We start from the raw sequence: 24,292 nt of genomic DNA, 5'->3' as shown, positions 1-24,292 counted from the left end.
ACACCTCTTCATGACAACTTGTTCTGCCTCTGACCTGGTGGAAACTCCAGAATCTCTGGAAACCCGTCGAGACTCTGATTTTTGAAAAACTCGTCGGGTGGGGGTAGAGAGGGGAGGCTGCCACCCACCTCCCCGCCTACTCTCTGCCCTGACTCCACCCAGACTCCACCCATGTGTTCACTTGGAAACTACAATGTCAAAGGAACAACAAAATTATGTTTTATTATCTGATCGGTAGCTCAATGTGTTAAGGGTTTGCCTATGGAACTGCAGGTTGCTGGTTCAAGACCAGACTCTCCTCAAATTTTTGGAAAAACTTAGACAAAGAAAGAAAAATGCCAGTGGTGGGACTTGATCCTGGGTCCGTGTACTTTACGGCCATCCGTGTTCCGGATGATATGGGTAAACGAAAAACGGGATACCATCCGATTTTCAATTTCCGTTTGGATGAAGGTAAACGAAAAACGGGAAACGAGCCGTGTCCCGTTTTTCGTTTGGAAATCGAAAATCAAAAAACAGAAAATGAGCCTATATCTGATTTCCTACTGTGCGTTTATTTCACACAAGTCGGGAAATAAAATACAAACAAACCAGACCCCCGCCAGCATCACACACTCACTCTAAGATGTGGTCACAAGTTGGCAGCCCTGAATTATTGTGTTGTGAGCAAAAGTCATGGCCACTGTGGCCTAAAACATTTACACAATAAAGTATCTCTGAATAAATCTGAATCTGTCCAAAAAATGGAAAAGCAATTTCTCAGTTTTTGTTAGCTGTTTGTGAAATTAAACGTTCACTCACATCCTGTACATCCCCTGGGGGCTAAGCCCCCCGTCCTTAAAACCTAGTGACGCCCCTGAATTAAACAAAACAAGAAAATCTGTAGAATAACAGTAAAATATTTTCAAAAAAATTAAAGTAATTTTTTCTACAGTGTAGCTTTTTACAGTATAAAATCAAGGCGTCTGTATTCTGTTCCCATGAGCATTAAAAAAATGTTTTCATCCAGTTTCTTGTAGTGTTTTGGTTTGTTTGTTTGTTTGTTTTTTAACACCACAGTTCGTTGTGTCCTGTCTCCGTGTCTCTGATATCTGATGGTGCTTCCTCTGCTGGGTTGTGCCACTCTTCTCTATAAATTCCTTCATCTCATCCTCCTGGTGGCACTTTGACGCTTTGTTTACGCTCACAGCTACTCGAACAGACATGAGGACCGTTGGCTGGAATATTCTCACTTTTGCCTTTGCCTTGACCTCAGGTAAAATTATATATACGTATTTAAACAAAAAGGGGAGAGAAAGGGAAACATTAAATTGCTCAGATTATCACTGTTTGGATATTTGACGTGATTTATCTTCCACACTAACAGCTCAGGGACCGAAGGAATGCTCCTCTCCGCTGGAATATCCCAACATCAGACTGTCCAGCAGATACAGCAGCAGGAACAAGTTCAGCAGCGGAGAGAAAGTTTATTATAACTGCGCAGAAGATTTCACTCCATCCACAGGCAGCCGAGCTGCGGAGTGTAAAGGAGGAACCTGGACCAGACTCACTCTGAAGTGTGAAAGTAAGAACTTCACATATTTACGCTTTCCGCTAATAAGACCGTAAAGAATCGCTGTCGTGGTGTTTTTTGCTCAGTAAACTGATTTCGCTGAGTTTTTTTCGCAGAGCAGAAAAATGATCTAAACAGATTTTAAGCAGCCTGAAGCTCCATAACGTCCTCTGCCGGCCATGTCTTCAATCTCTGTGTGTTTTTAAGTATCAGCTCAGATTTAAGAAGAATCTGAAAACAGTAAGATGTGTAAAAAGAAAGAATGTTTTGCAACCAAGGTGCTTCACAGATTGAAGGAAAAATAAGCCACTGATTTATTTATTTAAACGTTATTCAAACTAAATGACTAAACTACAGATTAAATAGTAGGTTGACGCTTTTTTTTGTAGTTAATTAGGTTGGGCTAGTCTTAACACTTTCCACACATAATCAGTATGTTATATAAAAGGAATCAGTAAAAACAGGGACTGAGAAAATACTGCCATATAAGCTGATTATAATTCACACTAGTGCAAGAATCTACAGCTAAACCATGGATATAAAATGCACTTTTTTATATCTATTCATGTTAATCACAGTAATTCATCTCTCTCTCTCTCTCTCTCTCTCTCTCTCTCTCTCTCTCTATATATATATATATATATATATACAATATATAAATAAATAGATAGATAGATAGATAGATATAGATATAGATATAGATATATAGAGGCATGACAAGTAAAAATTCAGATTAAGCAAACTATGACAGTAATATAAAAAGAAACAATGAGAAAAGATAAATAAAATGCACACAAATGTGTATAAATCAACCAATCAACAATCTCCAAGGATAGTGAATCCATTAAATGATTAAAAATCAATTAAAAACCAGATCTTGAGTTTGTTTTTCAAAATATGAACATTCTCCGGTGCCCTCAGGTCTTTCAGGAAGCTGTTCCAGACACGTAGCCCATAATAACAAAATGCTGCCTCACTGTGGGTTTCTGTTCTGGCTTTGGGTGTAAATAAAAGGCTGCCGCCAGAAGACCTGAGGATAAAAAAATTCTGATAAATAGGTAGAAAACAAGACCATTAAAAGTTTAATAAATCAATGGAAGGATGTTAAAATCTGTTCTAAAGCTGACAGGTAGCGGAGATTTTACAACTGGTTTAATTTGTGGTTTCTTTCTGGAGTTTGTGCTGCTGAGATTGAAGCAGATGAAGTTGAAATATATTTTTCTTATGGAGACCAGATAACAGTCTAACCTGCAGGTAATAAAACTGGGCAGCAGAGTCTTTAGACTGGCTTGAAAGGAGCCTAAAACGACAGCTAAAGTCAAAGCAACCTATTTAAAAATGTACAGCTCATCTTGTTAACCTCCTAAATAAGGGAAATATTGTGATACCTGTGTGACACAATATGATGTTGAGTGACAGTTTATGCTGAGGATCCTTCAGCAGGACAGAGGTCTTCCAATACACTATTTTTAGCTGCACAGATACTAAGTGACACATATCCACATTACCCTCCATAGGAACGCTTATATGTGGTTGTATTTGCAGCTTGCCATCTGTGTTGTTGTTTTTCCATATTGAAATTCAAATTTCACCCTTGATTCATTATTTATTCTCTTACTGCCTATGTTTTGACAGAGAAGACCTGTGGATATGCCAATGATCTACTCCATGGGCAGCTCCACTATGAGGGGAATTCATACATCGGGGAGAAAGTTTATGCTACATGCAATGAGGGGTAAGTTTTAAATCAAAGAACTGGTATAAAATGTCAGAAAAAGACACTCAGTTTGTATCTGACTGTATTTTCTCATCAACAGATATACTCTGAAAGGACCGAAATACATGATTTGCCAGGTGTCTGGGTGGATTGGTGAATTCCCAACTTGTGAAGGTGGGTTCACTTCCTGAAAGCCGGTGGTGTTTATTAAAGCTCTGTAGTCATGAAGAGCTGCCATTAGGTGGGCGGTGTCGAATGATTTACAGATACCTGGCTGTGACGCACATTGATTGTGTTGTGTTTAATCCCTTAATTCACCAAAGCACATTTTTTTACTTCACCAATAACCTCATAACAATAGATGCTGAGTTGTTCAGTGTAAAGTCATACGTTCTGTATGTGGTCATCCTGATGATTAGAGACTAGTCAGGAATTTTTAACGTCACACATTTGCCACCAGAGTTTTGAAATTTCAAAACTTTAGTTCTCTGATGGTGATTCAGTATTTTTGTTGCATTTGCAAAACTTAAGAGGTGCAGTGGTAGAATCTAAGCACTGATTTTTGATGCGTAGGCGGTAAAGCAGCATTTACATTTAACAGTATCAGTGGTGGAATATAACCAATCACAGCTTTGATGTATAGGTCCTTTAAGTTTTTTTACATGTTAAGCTAGTTTTTCCTTTGCTCCACAATACTTATTTGAAAGATTACTAATATATGATAAAAATCAACAAATATATTTAGCTGTATTATTGTAGATTACGCTATCTAGCAGCATTAGCCTAGCCGCGGTCGACAACCCACGGCAACAAATTTAATTCTCTGCCAGGGTGGGTCTAGTTACCCTCCATAAGGCTCGAGGTTGGATGCTCCTAAAACTGGCCGGACGAATCACCATGAAGTGTAGAGTCAGAAGGCGGGCGTAACTAAGTGATGACAGAGGCGTGACGATTCTGACAGAAACAACCGGAAACAACTAGCCTAGCCACGCTAGACAACCCACGGCAATGAATTTAATTCTCTGCCATGGTCGACAACAAAAACGACAACAGTCGTTGAGCTCCATTAGCACCGACTCTGAATAATCTTTCTGTTAACATGTCTGTCTATTACATATCTGTAATATACTTGAGCTTCACCCATTGACTGTATAAATAAGGCTTCACCGAACTACTGCATCCTCTGATTTCTGGCGCTCTAGGAGCCTATTCGTTGCGCTGATTGGTTGTATACCTACCCAATTGCTGCAGAGTGATTTGATAGACAACCTTTTAGCCCGCCTCCCTCCCTGTGGAGCGTGCCTAGACCCTTGCATCTTCAGAGCATGGGTCTAGCGTGGTTAGGCTATAGCAGCATATAAATTCATTAGAATTAGCTCCATCTATAACTATAAAGGGATGCACACATTAAGTAATTATACTTTTGGTATATGCAGATGATAATACTTTTTTGCTTTTGGAATTTTGGAAAGTAGGATTTTGAAAGTCTTTTATTTTTAGGATAATTTCTGGTTTTCCTTAAAGATCTAAATACTTCTTCCATTACATGTGATCTTAGACTTACTCTGCTTCATTTTCGATAGAAGTTCTGTACTATTTAGTCCACTACATTTATTTAACAGCTACTTGTTAGTTAGAAATTAGCATTTTACATTTAAAACAAATAAGCTTTTAAAATATGATGCATTACTACAGATTTAGCTATCAAGCGATAAGTAAAATGGCTTTACCTCAATAACTACACCATTAAAATGCTCCAAATGCACTTAAACAGTATGTATTAATTCAACTTTTCTATATTGATAACTTCAGACTTTTGCTTATCTAAATAATTTTCAAATTTTTATTACTACTTTTATCTAAGTAAAGGATTTCTAATCTCTCCGCCACTGGCTATCATACACTGTCTTGTATTCAGAAGAAAAAACAATCCCGTTTAATGTCACATCATCAGAGGGAGAGACGACCTGCTCCACTCCAGCAGTCACCAACTCCGTAGAGAGAGCAGTTGTTGTTTCTGAGTACCGGGTCGGAGAAACCGTGAGCTTCACCTGCCAGCAGGGTTTCAGTCTGGATGGAGCTCAGCAGATCAAATGTGGCTCCGATGGCCAGTGGCAGCCTGAACCTCCTAAATGTCTTCTTTCCCTGGAAAAAACTCCGTCTGCTGGCAATGAAAGTAAGTTCAGATTTCTGCTGGACAGCCAGTTATGCACTTGTGGCATTGTGACAAATGGACACTATCTTAGTTTGCTACATCTAAACTAACACGTTTCTCTCTGGAATATGTGTTCAGCAGGTGGATGTGGTGTGCCACAAAATGTCCAGAACTCCAACGCCAACCTTGCAGACAAATACATCACCATGACATCTTTTCCCTCCGGTGACAAAGTCTATTACACATGTGATGTTGGATACACTCCAGTAGGAGGCAGCAAGGTTCGCTTCTGTAGGAATGGAAAGTGGACACCGCTGAGGCTAAAGTGTGAACGTAAGGACATTCATATTCCTTTACAAACATGTCTTTATGTTTAGCTTTATACCTGCTTCTGTACATCACTGCGTGTTCAGTGATTAATTCTTAAATGTGTTACGGAATTCTGCGATGTTGAGACGAAGGTTAAGGTTTACTGATATCAGGAGAAATGATACAAGCAACACAGTGATGTGAGCACCGGCAGCATCAATTCTGAGGATTCTCTTCAACTTTGGGTATAGAAAGAGTTGGGAGGAAAGCCATATTCAGATTGTAGCCTAATGTGGAGACAACTTGTCTGCTCAAGTACGTCAACTAGACAATATCTAATCCTAACCAAGTCATGTTTTTATTACAGCATGTGTCTTTGCAGCATCTGCCTTTCTCAGGGCCATATTAAGCACAGAGAGAGCCTAAACATGCTTATAGCTAGCCTAGCCGCGCTCGACAACCCACGGCAACGAATTTAATTCTCTGCCAGGGTGGGTCTAGTTACCCTCCATGAGGCTCGAGGTTGGATGCTCCTAAAACTGGCCGGACCAATCACCATGAAGTGTAGAGTCAGAAGGCGGGCGTAACGAAGTGACAACAGAGGCGTGACGATTCTGACAGAAACAACCGGCGCACAATAAACAGTTATCTTTCGACTCAGCTTTGGCCACAGCCCTTAAAGATTTGAAGCTAAAATTCAACTTGAAAGATAAACAAAGGACGGCACTGAAGTGTTTCATTGAGAAGAAAGACGTACTTGGACTTATGCCGACGGGATATGGCAAATCCTTAATATACCAGTTGGCTCCGCTGGTTGGGAAGCTAATGGGACTTAGCCACAATCCGCCGGTGCTCTCGGAACTACGTCAGCCTATTCGTTGCATTGATTGGTTGTATACCTACCCAATTGCTGCAGAGGGATTTGATAGACAACCTTTAAGCCCGCCTCCCTCCCTGTTGAGCTTCCCTAGACCCTTGTGCCTTCAGAAACATGGGTCTAGCGTGGCTAGGCTAGCTTATAGCCTCAGTTTGGGATAAACAGAACAGGGACAAGGGTCAACCTATAGAATGATTTGAGGTGACCTGTGGATCTACAATTTGATTTAAGGTGGCTGCAGTTGACAGATGCAACCTGCGTGATATTCTGGGATGTCTTCAGCTAACAGCTGCGAAGAAATACCTCAATAAGGGAAAAGAGAGTAATTTTTCCTTCACAAAATGGTCGTGTGAAATTGCTGTTTTCTGACATATCTGAACAAGCAAACATTCGATCCTCTGTGAAACAGTGGCTACAGATAAAGGTAGTGACCTTGAACACAACAAGGAAAATTTGCCAATTCATTTAATAGTTCCGATATTCTTCTGTGGAAAAAGTAACTACACCTTCAGATGCTAGTTTTGCATCCTTTAGTAGAAATAACTTCTTGTCAGCAATTTTCATAATCGACCATCAGTCTCTGACATTATTTCATGCAACTCCTTCTGTAACAGGCTTGCAGTTGAAGGTTGCTTAGGGTTTTCTGCATTTGTTGCTTGTTTCAAATTCCCTCCACAACATTTTAATGAGGTTCAAATCTAGGCTTTGACTCGACCATCATATGACCCTCCATGTCTTCTTATTGATCCAGCCCCTACAATGAAAGTGTCAACTTTAGGACAGATGGTCTCCTTGTTTTTAATCAATATGTAATATGATACAGAATTCAGACTTTAATCAATGACAAAGAAAACGGGAGGAGGTTACTGTGATTGATATGTTAATTTAATATAGTCATGTTGTGAAAAATAACCACATAATGTAAAATTTGTGTCTTTTCTTTGAGTATTTTATCTTTATCTATGGACACAGTTTCAAAGAGGATCAAATGCTTGCTAGTCCAAATCTGAAAACTAGTCACAGCACTTACATTTTCATATTCTTTTATACTATTTGCCAGCTGTAGGATTAGAATACTAGTGTGGCATCATTAGTGGTCACATTTATTGTCTAAAAAAAAGATAGATTTAGTTTTTTCCAAAGTTATTCTTCATACAGTCACTGTTTTTTAAACTATCATTGTCTATGAAAACTCAAGAGCACTTTTATATAAGGGCTTCAAACTTCTCATAGGTCAACTGGCAGCTTTAAAAGTCAGGTTGCATCGGTCTTAAAATGTATATGGCTGTTGCGTGACAACATAGTATAAGCTTTAAAAATCTTACTACACTATCAGCTGTGCTACCAACATGGCAATAACTTCAAAATGGATATTATAGTTTTTTTAAGACTAAATGGCGTCCTTGAAGGTGGAAAAGTGTATGTGGTATGTAGTAAATGCTAAAACACAGGTACAATAATAGGATGTGTGACCCTCTGGGTGCAGTGGACATAAATGTTTAACTGTTTTTATGTTTTTGCCTCCAAAGGGAAGTCTTGTGGTTCTGCAGGAGAGATTGAAAATGGACGCTTTGTTTATTCTGGAGCAGAGTTTGGAGATACTGCTACAGCCATCTGTGATGAGGGGTAAGACAAAGAAATCCTTATTCTGAGCTGCTTTCTTTCATGCTGATATTCTTTACACTTCTGCAGTCATTAAAAAGGTGACTTACACATAGTTTGTCATCAGGTACATTCTTGTAGGACAAGCAAGAAGAAACTGCATGAGTAACGGCTGGGATGGACGTATTCCTGTTTGTGAAGGTGCAGCTCACACACACAACTTATATTGGTTTACCTGAAACTCTTTATCCACATTAAAACTATTATGTTTCTTACAGCTGTGGACTGTGATGTACCTCCAGTGGTGAAAAACGCAGAAATCAAAGGCCCTCATGAGCCACCTTATACATACAGGACTGCGATTCGCTACCATTGTCGTGTGGGAACCCTCATTGGGCAAAAGGAGATTTGGTGCACCGAGAATGGGACGTGGAGCACACCTCCAGCATGCCACGGTAGCACTAAACATTTAACACGACAATCTTTATACAACTTTTCTTGAGTGCCTATTCTGTTCTTGACAAAAATGAATGAAAGATGGGTTCCTTTTCCCTCAAAGAAATTACATGTCGACCACCAAATGTGCCCAACGCCTTCTGGATGAGATCTCAGAACCGGTTTTTCCGGCCCCAGGACACCATATCAATCGACTGTAAACGTGGCTACACGATGAACGGACCGAACTCCATTACCTGTCATATAGACGGCCAATGGTATCCCCGTCTACCTGAGTGTCGACGCAGTTGTAAGTAATCAATTCTTTTTTCGGTGCTTCCTCTAGTGTTTTTAGCTTTACAACACTTCCAAATTAGAATTAAGCCTCTTTTTTCTTGTTTTTTTTTTCCAGCACGTCGTCAGTCCCACAGGAGGGGATAATATGCCAGCGGAAACATGTCAGCACTATATTCAGTCAGTCCTCATTAAACTATTCAACTGCAACAAGTGGAGGATGAAATAATCTCATTGTCTCTAAACTAGCAATAGATTTCCTCCAAAATGACTATTCTTAAAAACACAACTTTAACTAATGCACTGTGATATATTACGCCTCTACAACCTGTATATCATCATTATATCATAATACAGACATTAAAATATGTTTGAGATGAAGCTGAAGTACAGTATGTTTATTTTGATAAGTGTCTTGGGCAGTAACAAGTACAAACTTGTTTCATTCACCTCTGTACATAAGTTTTTTTTCTTTTTTTCCATTTTTTTTAACAGTTGATAATGTTATGTGTATCATCTCTATAGACTAAACTGTGAGTGAGCATTTCATGAACAAACAAGCTACAAGAAAATAAGAACACCAATTCCATTCATTTAAAAAGACAATACAAAATCCAGACATTTCTTTACATGAGCAATAACAATTCAAGTGCAAATATCATTATCAACTCCGATACATCATAGCAAACTCTCGTTTAAAAGGCAACAACAAAAAAAATTAAAATTAAAAAAAAAAAATCAGGTTGCAGGAAAGAAGCTTTTTTGGGAATGAGGGCACGTGGGCTGAGTGAACGCAATGAGTTTGGTATCTATGCAGAGATGTAAGTAATCAACTGAACTGAAGTTAGGGTTAAAAATTATTGATGAATTTTAAACAGAAATTCCTTGTTGCTTGGCCCAACATAACCCTCGAGTTTGACTACGTGGTCAAATTCCCTTTGTGTCATCCTAAAGTTTGAGTTCTTTAAATATAGTTCGGTACATCATATGTAATGTACCATCCCACATATTTCTATTTACATGAGTGGGGACTAAACAGTCTTAGATGTTGGAGTATTACATATCTATTCTGGGTTTAGAGGGTTGAATATACAGTTTAACATTGGGGATTATCGCAGTCATCTACACTAATCTGACTGCAGTGGTGACATTCACGACTTTAAAGGAATAGTCTGTAAATATTTTCAGAAACATGCTTATTCCATTTCTTGCAGAGTCCTGTTGTAATTGTGAAGAAACAGGGTGATTTTCATTATCTGTTAGCTCACTCGCGCTTCTTCCCTCCCACTGAGGTTGCGAGAGGTGAGATACACCTGAGTTTCATCACTCTCAGATCCTCCAGAAGCCTCCTCTGTCCACCTCTAAGTGTGGTGCACTTAAATGGATAGTTTGGTTTCTTTGAAGTTGTGTTGCATGAGGTACTTATTTAAAGTATTGACTTCTGTAGATCACAGCTGGCAACCGTCCCAGTGTGGAGAAGCAGAGAGGGCTGCTGGCAGGAGGCTCAGCGGTGTACTGCTGGGAACGTGGTGCACAGCAAAGTTTGATTTTAGCCACCAAAGAAAAGAAGAAAAAAAAAATCAATAACTGCACTACATTTAGAATATTGTGACTTCTTTACCGTACTGTCAGACAGTCCATTCCTCAGGCCAATTTCCTCAACAGTAGAACTTCTGTATCCCCACTGAAACACATCTGCACTGCACTGCTGGAACTCTGGTGCACTTATGTAAAGTAATACAGAACTTCTACATTTAAGAAAATGTAGTGCCAAAGGAAAGGATTGCTGGAGAGTATTCTAAATATTGCACACACTTAAATGGACATTATGCTTTTTTTTTCTTTAAGTTGGCGTCACTGACCCTGTTTACTGCTTACACAGCTTAACTTCCCTGCCAGTAGTCCTATCTGCTTCTCTAAACTTGTCGTGTGCTGACTGCAATCTACTTGTGGTAATACACCGACTCCTGATGAGCACCTCAGACAAACCAACTGCAAAGTAACTAAGAGACCCATTTTAAGGGACTGAAAGATCCTGACTGATGGAAGAGCAGGAAGGAGAAGAGATTTCTGGATCACAGGAATTGAAAAGACAAAAGTCAGCATAATTAAAAGCACCCAAGTCTGCTCTAAAAACCAGACATGTTTAATTTTGAGCTTTAGAGGTTCAACAGACAGATTTTGATGTTTTTGGACTGAGCCAAGATAGATTTTCTCTTGTTACAGTTTATCATAAAGTCCCCCTTATGACAGACTGTAAAAATGAAGGAGCTACAGAGTCCCACAAGGGTCACGCTGACGCTACTTTATTTGTTACCTCCCAAAAACTTGTGTTCATTCACAGGATGCTTTAATTCCTCCTGATCCATATGAACAGTTTGTGGGATGATCCAGTCCAGTTACAAAACTCTGCCAAATCAGAGAAAGTAGAGATGATGTTACATTTTATATGACGTGTTTATTACTCATTATTCTTTTTAAAAGACAGATCTATGATACTATCCAGCTGCTGGCTGTAGGAGTAGTTGCTCTGCCTGCTGTGATGGTGAAGGTGTAGCTGGATAGATGGTTACTGCTGGGACTATGACTGCTGCTGTGTTTCCAGCTATGGTGTCGCGATGTACCGCTGTTAACAATTTGAACCTGCTGTGCTTATTTGCATTTTTTTTCCTTCCAAGAATATAGAAGCCTCAATACAACGCTCAGCCAGCAAAACAATCACTGCACCCTCACAATTACAACCATTAAAAGCATGCCACAGCCTGAATCATAATGACCAAGGCACATCGGTGACTAAACAGGGACAGCTACATCATCCCCTCAGCACCCAGAACCGTGGCTGCTCAGATACACTCTGCATCGCTGCATTAAGATAGAAAACTAGCTGGTTCAGCAGCTCTCTGACTGTATGAAGCAGTTTTGGGATGACATAGCTGTCACTGTGGCTGCAGCCATTGTTATGATTTTGGCAGAGACATTAGTTTTTAATGGTTGTAACAGTGACTGTTTGGGCAGCATTGTGTTTGCACAGTACCAGTTTTGCTGTCTGAGAGTAGTACTGAAGCTGCTGCATTACAGAATTCTGACAGAAACAAACACATCTGCCAAAGAAGCACCACAGGTTCAAACAGCAATAGTTGGACACATCAGCTGCACCACAGATTGAGCCCCAGCATCAAAGTCTGGACAGTAACCATATATTCAGCCACAGTTGCACCATCACAAACAGACAGACCTAAGATCAGACTTTTAAAATAAATATTGAGCAATGAATGCATCACACAATGTGCCGTATGTTCTATAGTATTTGCAGAGTGTTTCTTTTAAAAAAGCGGTGTTCTATAACTGGACTGGATCAAACTGTTCGAATAGATCAGAAGGAATTTAAGATTATATTTCAAGTGGACGCATGCAAAAGTAGTCCACAAAGAACTCTCATTGTGACCTTTGAAAATAGTTCCATGCCAAGCTAACACTCAGCTGGCTGCAGACTGATATTTATAGATGCATGGCAGTAACTCAATAGAAAGGCAATAAACAGATTTCACTAAAAGTTGGAACATTCCTTTATCCTAACATGAAATAAATTGTTTTTCTTTTCACTAAACTTAAATTATTTTTACCCTGTTTTGGTTCCTCTTTTGAAATCACAAAGAATACTTTTTTTTACACACCAAATACTCATTTTTTAATTACATTTTAAGACTTATTTTTTTGTATTTCTTTAAGAGTACTTAAGACTAAACATGTTCTGTCCGTAATGACTGATAAATATTTTATACAATGAGTCGCAGCCCAAAACACATTTTGCAAGTTTCATTGGAGGAGGGAAGGGTTCCAATAGGGTGTAACCAAAATGAATGTGTGCCATTTTCATTCATTGCACTTTGTACTAAAAGGAAGGATGACGGGCTCTAAATCTAGTGCACAAAACAACTTGACCCGCCCGTTTTGGACGGTCTTTGGAAGAGCTGTCTTCATTGGGACAGAACAAAATGTGAATGGGGCAGGGATCAGGTGTCTTTGGATTTGAGACAGGTGGGGCATCGGGGGCAGAAAGTGATTTTGGGGGTCCTGCATCAGCAAATTAGGATTAAAGAACTCAACCCTCGTCTAATTTATTTTCATTATTTACAAGACAAATAAAAACACAATAAAACTGGTAGTCCACAGACAGGCAATGTGACATTATCAGCTTACTGGATGTAAGAACTTAAGTATTTCAGGTTCGGAGCTTCCCTTTGTTTTAAACCTACGGATTATTAGTGTGTAGAGTACATCAGAAAGACAATATGAGATTGAAGAATTAAAGTGACCTTTTAAAAGAAGCAGCAAACATAATGTCCCTCAAAGACATTTCTCTCTCTCTCTGAGACATGTTCCACTAGACATCACATTATCTCATTTCTGTGGCTCTCACAATTATTAGTTTATCTCCCAAACGCCCACTTTGTTCCTAGAATGATAAACCACCATTTTGTATTTGCTTTAAGTTGACTTGGAAAAAAGAGCAACAGAAATTATCTGAAGGTTGGAAAACGCTGGTACAGTCTAAACAGACAGAGCAAAACATAGATTAACTGTTTTAACAGTAAAACCCTTGGAAACTGCTCTAAGAGCGCACATCTAGCCGGGCTTTAAATGACCTGGAACGCAGCCGCAATATTCATTTTACAACTGCTCCTCCTCGAGGACAACACACAGACACCGAAGATGGAACCAGAGTTACACAACACTTGCACAACACTCACAGTCATACTTAATGGTTGGAGTTGGAGCTCAGACCGCTCCTTTAAGCAAACACAACAACAAGCTCTATCAAGCTCAAACCACACACAAAATGTCACTCCTACTGCCTGAAATAGGCGTTTCTACTGTTGTTTTCTGTGATTCCATTGCACATCACAATAGAAACCAAACCCACTCACATACTGTACATCCCCACTAAAATGCTCGGGATCGCGGACCTGTGATGAATGGAAACTGACAAAACAAGGAAACCTACAACACAAACGGTGTTCAATATATCTCAGGTCTGCATAGTGTTTATCGTCAAAGCCTATGAAAAATAAGAAGAGTAAACATACTAGGATGTTTTGTGTTTTTTAAGTCCTGTGAGAGTCGTGGGCCTGTAAGATGGAGGGGGACGTCTGGGTAAAGGGTGGGGGACGGGGGTTTTGGTGGTGGTGGTGGAGGGGTCGTGATCCGGCACATCAGCAGCTGCTTGACTTTTACTTGTATGGTCGCAGGAAAGCAGAGACTTTGCTGCTTATGAGACGTATGAAGGAGCGGGGCAGCATCTCATTGGACTCCCGAGTGGTGTACTTAAAGTAGTTGTTTGGGTGAGCCAGCACGTCAAAAAGAGTCTTAATCAGTTTTTTATCCTGTAGGAAAGAAAAAAAAACACCCGTTAACTATTCACTGAGACTTATTTTCACCCTTAATTACTGTCTAAATTGCATCTGTGGCTGTTGTGCAATTCTGGGGAACAAATATTAATGAACCATCTGACTCATGCAAGCAATAAAGTTTACCGGCAGCAGCTTTGCTGAGCGTTGTGGCACCTTTAATGAGCAGCTTGTGGCTTAACGGAGTCCCCTTTCTCAGGTGTTCTCAGAATCAACAATAAATGATGGCGATGATTTACACCTTAACAAGGAAGAAAAGGCTGAGCTAACCTTGAGGATTTCTTGATGGTTTTCTGAGGCGTAGAGCCGTCCATCTCGCACTATGTCCTCTACGAGCTGTTCGTAGTCCTCTGATTTCATAGAAACAACACAAAATAACAATTAGTGCCAGTCATCACATGACGTGCTGAAAACAGGTCATGCATAACCAAAGCAACTTAGGTGATGAAATAATATAATACAAAGGCATGGCAAGAAAAACAGAAACAATTCAGACAGTTTGAAACTCCCTCTGACTCAGTTTGCTGTCACCTAATGGAATGTTTCCCTATTTAATATGAGAACAAGCTACACACAGGAGCATTAATGTGGGTGAGGGGATTATGTCTTCATTTGATTCGAATTGTGTTGACATTTTGTGGGACATAATTCTACCCAGCCATATGCCAGCTCATACCATAGGGGTTTAAAAATCCTAACATGTTGAAATCGGGTTGTATCACACACATAAGAGGAACCTTCACAGATATTCTATTCCCTAATCTCAGACATGTAGTCACTACAAGATTTGGCAACAATGGCGCATCACACACACCACAGGATGTGATTAAGATTATTGTACCAAAGGGAACAATGAGAGAGCTGTGCGACAACTCACGTGCTCTAATGAGGATCTAAATAAAATGGAGACTCACTGTAATAGTCATAATACTTTGAAGTGAGAAAAAAAACATGAAGACAGAAGGCTAAATGAGTCTGAATGAGAAAAGTTAAAAAAAAAAAAAAACAGTCCCGATTTGAACTTGTCAATGTCAAACATGTTAGAAATCACAACCAAAAGGATGAACTCAACCTGTACACATAAATAGTATGTCAGAAAAAAGATTTAGTATGACCCAATACATAGAAGGCCAAATGCCTAAAATACCCGGATATCCTACTGCTTTTCTTGGCATTCTGACCCACAATCCTCTGTGCAGCTATGTCATATGTTGTGGTGCCTCACGTGAGTATAAACAAGCTTGAATCACTCACAGACAAATGACAGCTCATTCCACGCTACAGACTACGATGGTCAAAGCTTAAGACACAGTATTTCCACAAAGTACTATGCCTTAAGCCCTATTCGCATGGGACTAGCATCACCTCAGGGCCAATGGTGATTTGTAATAATTGCGGAGGATGTCTGTGATCTTAATCCCGTGTGAACGTGCCATGTCTGTAATTTGTGAAGTAAAAATTCCACCACAAATTACCTCCCATATTTCGCCAAACACTGACATTCTGTGATAACACTAATCCCGTGCGAATCTGCATCTATTTTAGTAGTTGTTTTTTTTAATTGCAGGTCTTTTTCTACTTCTTTCCCAGGTGAATTATGGAGGCTGTGGTGGAAATTATTGACAGCATTTTCAGTGCAAATGCAGGAGTAGGCCTATACACAACATCCTATGGACCATTCACAGAAACTGTAAAATCAAATCAACAAGAAGAGAGAAACTTCAGAGGATATTGAGATGGATGACAACACTTTTCTAGGCCCGCAGGCTTAATACAAACGCCCTGACGGAACACTATCCTGACAACACTGCCCACTGTTCTCAAGTCACATTGCTGCTTTGACATATTTACTGTTGCCATGACGACTACATACCATAACATAACAGCGGATGTTGCGACATGCACAGATTTGACATCATATCCGGTCTGTGATGTCATTAAAATTGGGTAAAATACAGACTTTTGCTTATTATTATTACTCACAAATTACCAGAGATCCTCAGGTGATAGTAGTGCCGTGCCAGTAGTGCTGTTATTGAGTGCATACTGCATAAAAACATTGTGAGGGAAGCTACAATATGTACTGAAAGTAAAAAGAAATAGCATGTGATTTGGAATTCAGCCCTAGTTTCTAAATTGAATACATTGTCATGAGAGATGAAATGGGGCTCAGTTGGCTCCTGTAATGTCAGCTGGGCCTTAAAGCTGCATTGATATTTTTGAACATAAATACAGCATTAATATTGCAGCAAACTGCGATTTGCTATATAAGAATACAGAGGAATGATGTTGTTCTAGACTGAAATTGAAGTCACACATCCTTCTGTGTGCGTTGCAATTCAAGCTACTCTGTTTCAATGTTTTGAATTTAGTTTGGCTGCACGTGCATGTTAGTACATGTGAGTCCCTCCCTCTAAAACTGTCTGTTTATGCATTTATAAAGACACTTGGAATGACTTCCTAAACCGCACTGTAAGAGTAGATAGAAGTGCATTCTGAAGCATTCATGAGGTTCCCCCAAGAACCACAGATTTTTGTGAAGTATTTGTTATTTACCTAACTTATAAACACTTGTCGTATTTCAGTTCAGTGTGAGACTCTACTGCTGTTTTGTGGCTCTCTTCCGTTTCTCCTTCTAAGCTATATAAGCTGTTTCCAAGAATTTAGCAAAGAAATCAGCAGATTTGTTTAAATTGAAAATACCTGTTAGTAGGAGAACTTTCTTACTATATTTCTCTAGAATATGTGTTACTAGTAATCCAGGTAAAGCAGACAAATCACAGGCACACTTGTCACTAAAGCCGCTGTGTCTGACTTTCAGAATCAGTGGAAATGATCCAGTCACAACCACTGTCCTAGAAAAGTGGCATTTTTGTTGTGGAAAAAACACATTTCTAATCATAGTGTTCAGTGATGAAATTGAGAGGTAAGTGAGAAAATGATTTTTTGTTGCTACTTTGACTTACTTGTGAACTGATCCTTTTAAGGTGTTAATAAACTGAATCAGAGTAAATTTACATACCATCATAAGTAACGTAGGGGATCTGAAAGCCTCTGGCGCTGTTGACCTCATTGGACTTAAAGTTAATCCAGAGGCGTCTGGATCGAGCTGTGAAGGCGATGGGCCGCTCGTAGGTCTGACACGTCTCATAGGTGGTGATAGACGTAGCCGACCCTTGCGGGAGCACAAGACCACAATCGGGTTTTCAGTACTGTTTCGTGTATGGTGCAATTACATATTTGGAAATTCTAGGGAAACAACAGCCGGACAGAGAGACACTCACAGTTCTTCCTCATGACCAGCACATCTCCACACTCATCCTCTGAGGGCAGGAAAATCTCTGGAACTACGATTAGGATTTTGCGCTTACTGGGCGGATTGATGTTCCAAATACACTCCACATTAGCGGGGTAATTACCAGGATAGTTAGGTGACTCAATGTAGCCCATGAACTCGCCCATCTCACCACCACATTGCCTGTCTAGACGTACACAAACAAGCCAAATTGGATTCAAGCTCTAACATTTAAGGAATGTGAAACACAAAACAATAATTTTTATACTCACTCTTGCACTGTGAGACACTTGTGGCACCATCGAAATCAGTGGTGGTGTTTCCTGGACAGGAAATGCAGTAGTTCTGTCTAAACTCTGTCTGATAGGTCCCGACTGGGCAGCGGATACACCGGTGTACCGTGGTATTGTAGTAATGACCTGGAGAACATTGGACTGCAGGGTGGAAACCCAACACAAGAAATGCATTACTTGTGTGACTATTTGAGTGTTTTCCAATTAAAGAAAAAAGAAAGTCAAGCTGACCTTTGACTTCACAGTCATGGAAGGAGCTGGCACCTTCCCGCTTGGTGCTCAGTCCTCCCCCACAGGGGAAGCAGAGGGTCCGGCCCAAATCTGGCTGGTAGCTGCCCTGAGGACACGGCTGACAAGGTTTGAAACCATCGCTGGAGAAGTACCCTGTTGGACACTGACCTGGATGTGATTTTAAGGGCACCGAGATCAGGTTTACCAGGGACAGCAGCACTTCACATGTTTAACACTGTCACTGGGGCTTTAAACTAGGCTACCTGCACAGGAGGAGATGTTTCGTGCCCCGACAGGCCCATGGCCATCACTGCCAGGGCAGAGATCACAGGCCAGCTGCCCCTCTTTCTCCTGGAAAGTGCCGGGTGGACACTGGACACAGCGCTCCTGCTCACCGTGGTAATACGACCCTGGCAAACATCTGACTGAGAGAATATCCACAACGGCTCCGGTCAGAGATGAGCACATACTTCACTTTAATTATTCATGAAGTCAGTAAAACTACATTTAAAGTTGAGCTGCTCACATCACCCTGTATTCAATAGTGATGCATAATAAATTACAGGTTGCATTAAGGTTACATTCTGACTCTTGGCTCTTAAATCTGAAGCATCTAACCATCATAGCAAGACAATCCCGGTGCAGCTCTCTGATCTTACCACATCTGCCACTGTCCCTCTCCCACCCTGGGCCACAGTTCTCTGGAATGGGGGTAGCCTGGGGAAGCTTTTGGGCCACCTCGTATTCCAAACCAGCGACTCGGATTAGGAAGCGCTCCTGGTTGATGGACTTCTTCAGAGCCTTGATATAAGTCTTGACCTGCTTCTCCATGCGCTGTCTCAGGCAGCTGAGATTGCAACTGCCTGGTTATGGATCAATAAATAATGAGAATTTAAAATAATCACATTTTAACTATTGAATTCAGTCAAATATCAACAAGCTCAACACAGCAACTGCAGTCAAGTTTTGCTTTCAGTGAAATCTCTGACCTGTAGTGTCTCCAGGTTTGACCTCAGCCTCCAGCTCCAAAGTAATGCGCGTCACCTCTTTGTTAGAGGGGTTTCGAGCACGTCGTCCTTTAGCTTTCTTGGAGGAGTCACATTTGAGGTTCACAAATGTTACCAGGCAGTTGCTGCAGGGTTGCCCTCCACCTGCAGACATGATATCACATAATCTGTGGGGCAGGAATGAGACTTGCCTACTCCATTCATAGGTTCATTATAATTAATGCTGACTGACATTTAAGAGATGCAGTCTATAATTTTGTATAGCAGAAAAATAATTAGTAGTTATGTAACAGCTGTAACTAGTTATTATTTTAATTACTGAATTGCCTACCAGCAGCTTTGTTGATCAGTCAAGGAAATGTTTTGTATATAAAATATCCAAAAAGCATGAAAATGGCATCATAATTTGTTTGAATTGAATTACTTGTTTGGTCCAACTACCCGGCAAGAACCCCAAATTATTTAGACAGCAAATATATATATGGAAAAGAGCAGCAGCAAATCCTCACATACATGGTTCTTTTATTTATTTATTTAGAAATAAAACATGCCTTCAGTAACACACACAGATGAAGACTGACCTGGTCCCAGTGTCCGCCCCCTGTCCTCCGTTCTGCCCGTCAGTTTAGGATGCAGGTGACATTTGGCGTTTTTAATCTTGAAAGATGCTGTCTGCTTCACTGGAGGGGCCAAAGTCTCTACAGACAAACACAGCCCAGTGGGTAGGATGACACTGAAACCTCACACTGCTATCACTGCAAAGATATCTTGCCTGTGCTGTTGTGATTCTTCAAGAGAATCTAAGAAATTGCAGGGTAACGAACCTATGCAGCTCTGACTGCTGCTGGAGTTGAGCCTGGCGGGGGACTTCCCTCTGAGAATGGGGATCCCACAACTGACTGAGTAGCTGTTATCAGACTCTGTAAAAGTCCACACACAAACAAACAAGTGTATAAAATGTTTGCAATATTGAATTTCAGAGACTTCAGTTTGATGTATTTTGGTTTCACTCTGACCGGGTGTGACATACCTGCCAGATAGTGAGCCTTAGAAGCACATGTAAGAGAGCAGCTCTCTTTCTTGCCCGTCTTGCTGCAGGTCAGAGTGGCTTTTGGTGCTATCAGTCCAGGAGGACACTTCACCAGCTCTGTGAGGAAATAAAAGCCACACTGAATTACATACTGCTGACAGAGACAGATAGAGATAGGTGTTTGTACAGCCATGGCCATAGGTTTGGACACAAGTACCATGACGCTTGTGAATCTTAGAAAATACCACAAAATTGTCACTTACAATACAGTACACAACTCCTGAGAACTATATTAAGTTTCATATTTAAAAAAAACATCAAAAGAGTTTGGTGTCATTTTGTTATTCTTACCAAATTCGGTTGTGAAAGTACTGCATTTTTTTTGTTATTTTCTTCTAATATTATGTTTTGGGAACAAAGTTGTTCCAATTGTTGGAATTTATTGATAATATTATATCCCTTGTTGATTTTTTGACTAATTAAACTGGTGCTGTCAAAAAATATTAGTTATGTTCTGTAATAGACATCAAAACAGACATAGGAAGTCATGCTGTGTCCAAACTTATGGCCATGGCTGTATGTGGATGTGGTGCACTCAGAGTGTGTATGAGTGAATTCACCACATGGGGGCAGTGCTGTTACATACCAATACAGTCCTTCTTATTCCAGTGCAGCTTGTACCCTGGCGGACAGGTACACTCGTAGCTCCCCAGAGTGTTGATGCAGCCGTATTTACAACCTCCACGGTTTATACTGCATTCATCAATATCTGTGAATACATGTGTTGACATATGAACATTTTGTGGCCACGTGTAAAATAGATAACCACACGTGTTTGCCTAGACTCTAAAGGATCAAAAAATATGAGCGAAAAAGTGATTTTGTTGACAAGGAACAAACAATGTGATCAGAACCAAACAATCCTGATGAACTGAATGAAAGAGAAATCTGCCGGATGCAAAACAGTACAGCCGTTGAACGAAGGAGTTGTGTGAGCTCAGTTCAATCCATCCTGCCAGAGTCATATTCTGGGAAGATTAATGTGCTTGCATGTAAACAGTGGTGATTTCTCGTTTTGATGTCACCCACAGTCAATTTCATGGTCCAAATTTCTCTTGCTCTTCATGGCGGGAGTCTTGTGGTGAGCAGTAAATTATAATCACCTTTTCAAACACATGCTGAGCTAAAAACCACTAAAAGCATCCGGGATCCAGATGAAGTCTGGCTGCCATCGATGCCAGACAGAAAATTAGTTTAGTGAGTGGAGCTGAGGATCCGGCAGGCTGCGGACAAGTGGCAGAGACACCGGGAACAGAGACGGAGATAATGGCAGTGATTGATGATCTGGCCTGCTGATATGAAATGCACTTTCTTGTCTCATTCAATTATTCACCCAGAATAAAAAGAGGCTGCGTGCCGCTGCACTCCCAGAAGAAGATGATGACTTCATCAGCGGCGCTCTGTCAGTGTGTAGCCAGCTCTGCTTGGAAATGATGTGAGGGATGTGCTGCTTATCCTCTGCATCAAAGCACTTGATTTAAAGGACAAAGAACTCTAATGAATATCTGATGGAATCTGATCATCTGCCAGCAACTGTTGTTTTGACTTCTTTGTTCCTCCCATACTTGGAAATGTAACCAAATAGACGCATTCTAACATTTCTTCGGATCTTTTTAATCTTTTCTTTGCGTGCTCTTACACAGCAGAGCGTGGAGACGAGCCAAGAAAGAAAAGGACAGAATTTAAAAAAAGGAAAAAGACAGACTGACTTTAGACTCAACAACTGCTGTGTGTCACGTTGAGGAATGTCGGGATGAGTTGGAGAGTAAGTGGAAATGTGGTCATCTTTAAATTTTAATCAATTTTGTGTGCTTATTCATCATCGTCAACAACTCCCAGTCCAAACAACGTCAGAATTTAAGTGTTCTTTCTTCTAGTACAATCTTTGGAGCCTGTTATATATTCTACACTCAACTTTCAAAGTATCAGCTTGCACCCTGTTTGTGTTTTGAGGGATTAAACATCTATTTTCCTTAGATCTGTGCACACACACATTCTTCAGTACAACAAGGATACATTTTTGTGAAAGTCAATGCTAACTGGAGCAAATGAAGCAAATTCAAAAATCCTTGCAAAGTATTTAGTCGCAAATGCTCTCAGTCTATTTTCCTACGAGATAAGCAGAAATGAGCAGATTGTTTTGCTAGCTGTGAGGGAGAATGGCTGGATATACTCTCACTGGGGAAGAATGTTGACAGGCCTTGGCACAATGCTTGACAGCAGGTCACTGACCTAATTGGGTTTGTTTAGGGTGAGTCTATTGTTAAACACTGAACACGGCTTTCTGGATTGTTTGGCAGCTATATTTCAGTTGATAAACCACACAGGGAATAACATAACCTTGGTTGTGGCCGGGAATGAAGAAAGTACAGCGAGGAGCACCATAAATCTCTGGGGTTATCTAAAAGTTCCGACAGCGCCGATGAAAAGCGAGGGGAAATCATTCATCACCGGCTCACTCAACAATGGTATAGAGAGTCATTTACGCCTGACCATCTTCTCTCCACTCAGCGGCTCAGTGTGGCCTGATCACAGTCTATCATGTGAGTAAAAGCTTTACAAATTCAATTCTGGTGCATTTGTTTCCTGAGCTGACAGCTAATACAGCTACCCATGTGTGGAACGGATCCCATGAACCTATTAAACTTGTTTGAAATATAGTACAGTATGTAGTGAATGGATGAAATTAAGTTACCGCTTACAATATAATACAATCCAGCAGCAATAAAAATTGCATCTCAGACTCTGTCTAAGCATTCAAAAAGCTGCTATTTATTGCTGGCTCACTTTAATGGATTTCATACTGCCCATTTCTGCCCATTTGTATGTTGCACTTGCATAGAAATATATCATTTTAAAATATTTTTAAAAGCAGTGTACTGCAGTAGAGCTGCAGGCAGCAAAGACGATTATAATGTGCAACAATGGTCCTCATGAAATCTGGTATGCATCCAATTTGTTAATTATTGAGGCTGTATCTAACTGCACTGTTGTGTTTGTGCAGACTTCATGATCGCCTCCATCTACACGCTCATTCTCTCTAGTCTCAGTACATTAAATTTTGGTGCAGTGTCTGATCAGTCGACCTGTCAACCTACAAACAAAAAACACAGAACAAATCACTGCAAAGCTATGTATTTTGAGTACATATGCTGTCTCTCTGTGTCTCTCCTACTGCTACTGTGAGGCCCTGAGGCGCTGGAGACAGCAGCAGATTCTAAATGGTGATACACACTCCATCAAAGGGCTGCCGCAACACCCTGATGTGCTCTGGCGGGCCTCTTGGCAGATCTGACGTGCCCCCACACACCTCCTCCTGACACCAAAGGCTGCTTCTGCTAGCTGTTCTACAGAGTACAGTAGCTACCTGCTAATTTTTGACGGACACGGTCATACTCCTCCCCCTTAAAGAACCATCATTTTCAGGATTTTTTTTCAGGTTTTAGCTCATTAAGTACAGCACAAATTGTTTATACTTTACATTACTGCCAAGTGTAGCACAAGTCCTGAGATTGATTTCCTGCCTTCCAGGCAGCCACCTGTTTCAGCTCATTTCAGTCCATTTGAAAACCAACCTGCAGAGACTTAAAACTGGCTTGTGATAGGTAATTCATCAGAGTGACAATTTAGTCCAAGAATGCAGCTGCATGCGTGGGCTTTTCTGTTATTTTTTTAGGATGTTGTGACATCCAGATTTACAGGTCAGGTGGTGAAAAGATCAACAATAACTACAGGCTGTGAAAACAATAATGTTAATTTTGCTTGCGTCTTGAATTAAATTGGTTGCTCTCAGCTATTCCGCTTTCAAGTCTCAGACGTTGGCTTCAGTTTGTTTATTTTTTTTCTTCAGAAGCCACTTGGATTACCTGTCAAGATCTTTCAAGTTGACGAAGTGAATAGATCTTTATACATTATGCAACAAGATGAAACCAAATCTTTACCCTGTAATCCAATTCTGCATTCATTGTACTTTGGAATCGGGAAACTGTATTCTCCAATAGGTTTGTTTTGTTACTTCTCTATAATC

The 24,292-nt window shown here is 40.4% G+C and overlaps 2 protein-coding genes across 4 annotated transcripts in view; one reads left to right on the top strand and one right to left on the bottom strand.

The window, feature by feature from the left end:
- Nucleotides 1-1,059: 1,059 nt before the first annotated feature.
- On the top strand, nucleotides 1,060-9,322 carry LOC110961617 (complement receptor type 1-like). 2 transcript variants are annotated; one of them, XM_022209299.2, is made up of 11 exons: nucleotides 1,060-1,255; nucleotides 1,367-1,564; nucleotides 3,188-3,287; nucleotides 3,370-3,443; nucleotides 5,188-5,445; nucleotides 5,563-5,757; nucleotides 8,140-8,236; nucleotides 8,340-8,413; nucleotides 8,491-8,667; nucleotides 8,772-8,957; nucleotides 9,060-9,322. In XM_022209299.2, exons 1-11 carry the CDS (start codon nucleotides 1,204-1,206, stop codon nucleotides 9,086-9,088), a joined length of 1,440 nt encoding a protein of 479 aa, XP_022064991.1. In that variant the 5' UTR covers nucleotides 1,060-1,203; the 3' UTR covers nucleotides 9,089-9,322. The 2 variants fall into 2 exon arrangements, with proteins under 2 accessions (XP_022064991.1, XP_022064992.1); XM_022209300.2 differs by having other exon boundaries at nucleotides 1,062-1,255; nucleotides 5,224-5,445.
- A 2-nt stretch (nucleotides 9,323-9,324) lies between these two features.
- scube3 (signal peptide, CUB domain, EGF-like 3) overlaps nucleotides 9,325-24,292 on the bottom strand; it is an 83,655-nt gene continuing 68,687 nt past the window's right edge. For both annotated transcript variants that reach the window (XM_022209297.2, XM_022209298.2), the window contains 13 exons: nucleotides 20,852-20,974; nucleotides 20,206-20,322; nucleotides 20,000-20,095; nucleotides 19,757-19,873; nucleotides 19,158-19,319; nucleotides 18,828-19,031; nucleotides 18,432-18,593; nucleotides 18,169-18,336; nucleotides 17,917-18,078; nucleotides 17,634-17,831; nucleotides 17,372-17,524; nucleotides 14,620-14,699; nucleotides 9,325-14,325 (listed from right to left, as the gene is read on the bottom strand). In XM_022209297.2, the coding sequence (XP_022064989.1) occupies nucleotides 14,173-14,325; nucleotides 14,620-14,699; nucleotides 17,372-17,524; nucleotides 17,634-17,831; nucleotides 17,917-18,078; nucleotides 18,169-18,336; nucleotides 18,432-18,593; nucleotides 18,828-19,031; nucleotides 19,158-19,319; nucleotides 19,757-19,873; nucleotides 20,000-20,095; nucleotides 20,206-20,322; nucleotides 20,852-20,974 (1,895 nt within the window). In that variant the 3' untranslated portion in view covers nucleotides 9,325-14,172. The remainder of the gene's footprint in view (nucleotides 14,326-14,619; nucleotides 14,700-17,371; nucleotides 17,525-17,633; nucleotides 17,832-17,916; nucleotides 18,079-18,168; nucleotides 18,337-18,431; nucleotides 18,594-18,827; nucleotides 19,032-19,157; nucleotides 19,320-19,756; nucleotides 19,874-19,999; nucleotides 20,096-20,205; nucleotides 20,323-20,851; nucleotides 20,975-24,292) is intronic.

This window comes from Acanthochromis polyacanthus, chromosome 6, assembly GCF_021347895.1.
Source record: "Acanthochromis polyacanthus isolate Apoly-LR-REF ecotype Palm Island chromosome 6, KAUST_Apoly_ChrSc, whole genome shotgun sequence".
Lineage (NCBI taxonomy): Eukaryota > Metazoa > Chordata > Actinopteri > Pomacentridae > Acanthochromis > Acanthochromis polyacanthus.
This window is presented reverse-complemented; position numbering and strand designations above follow the sequence as displayed.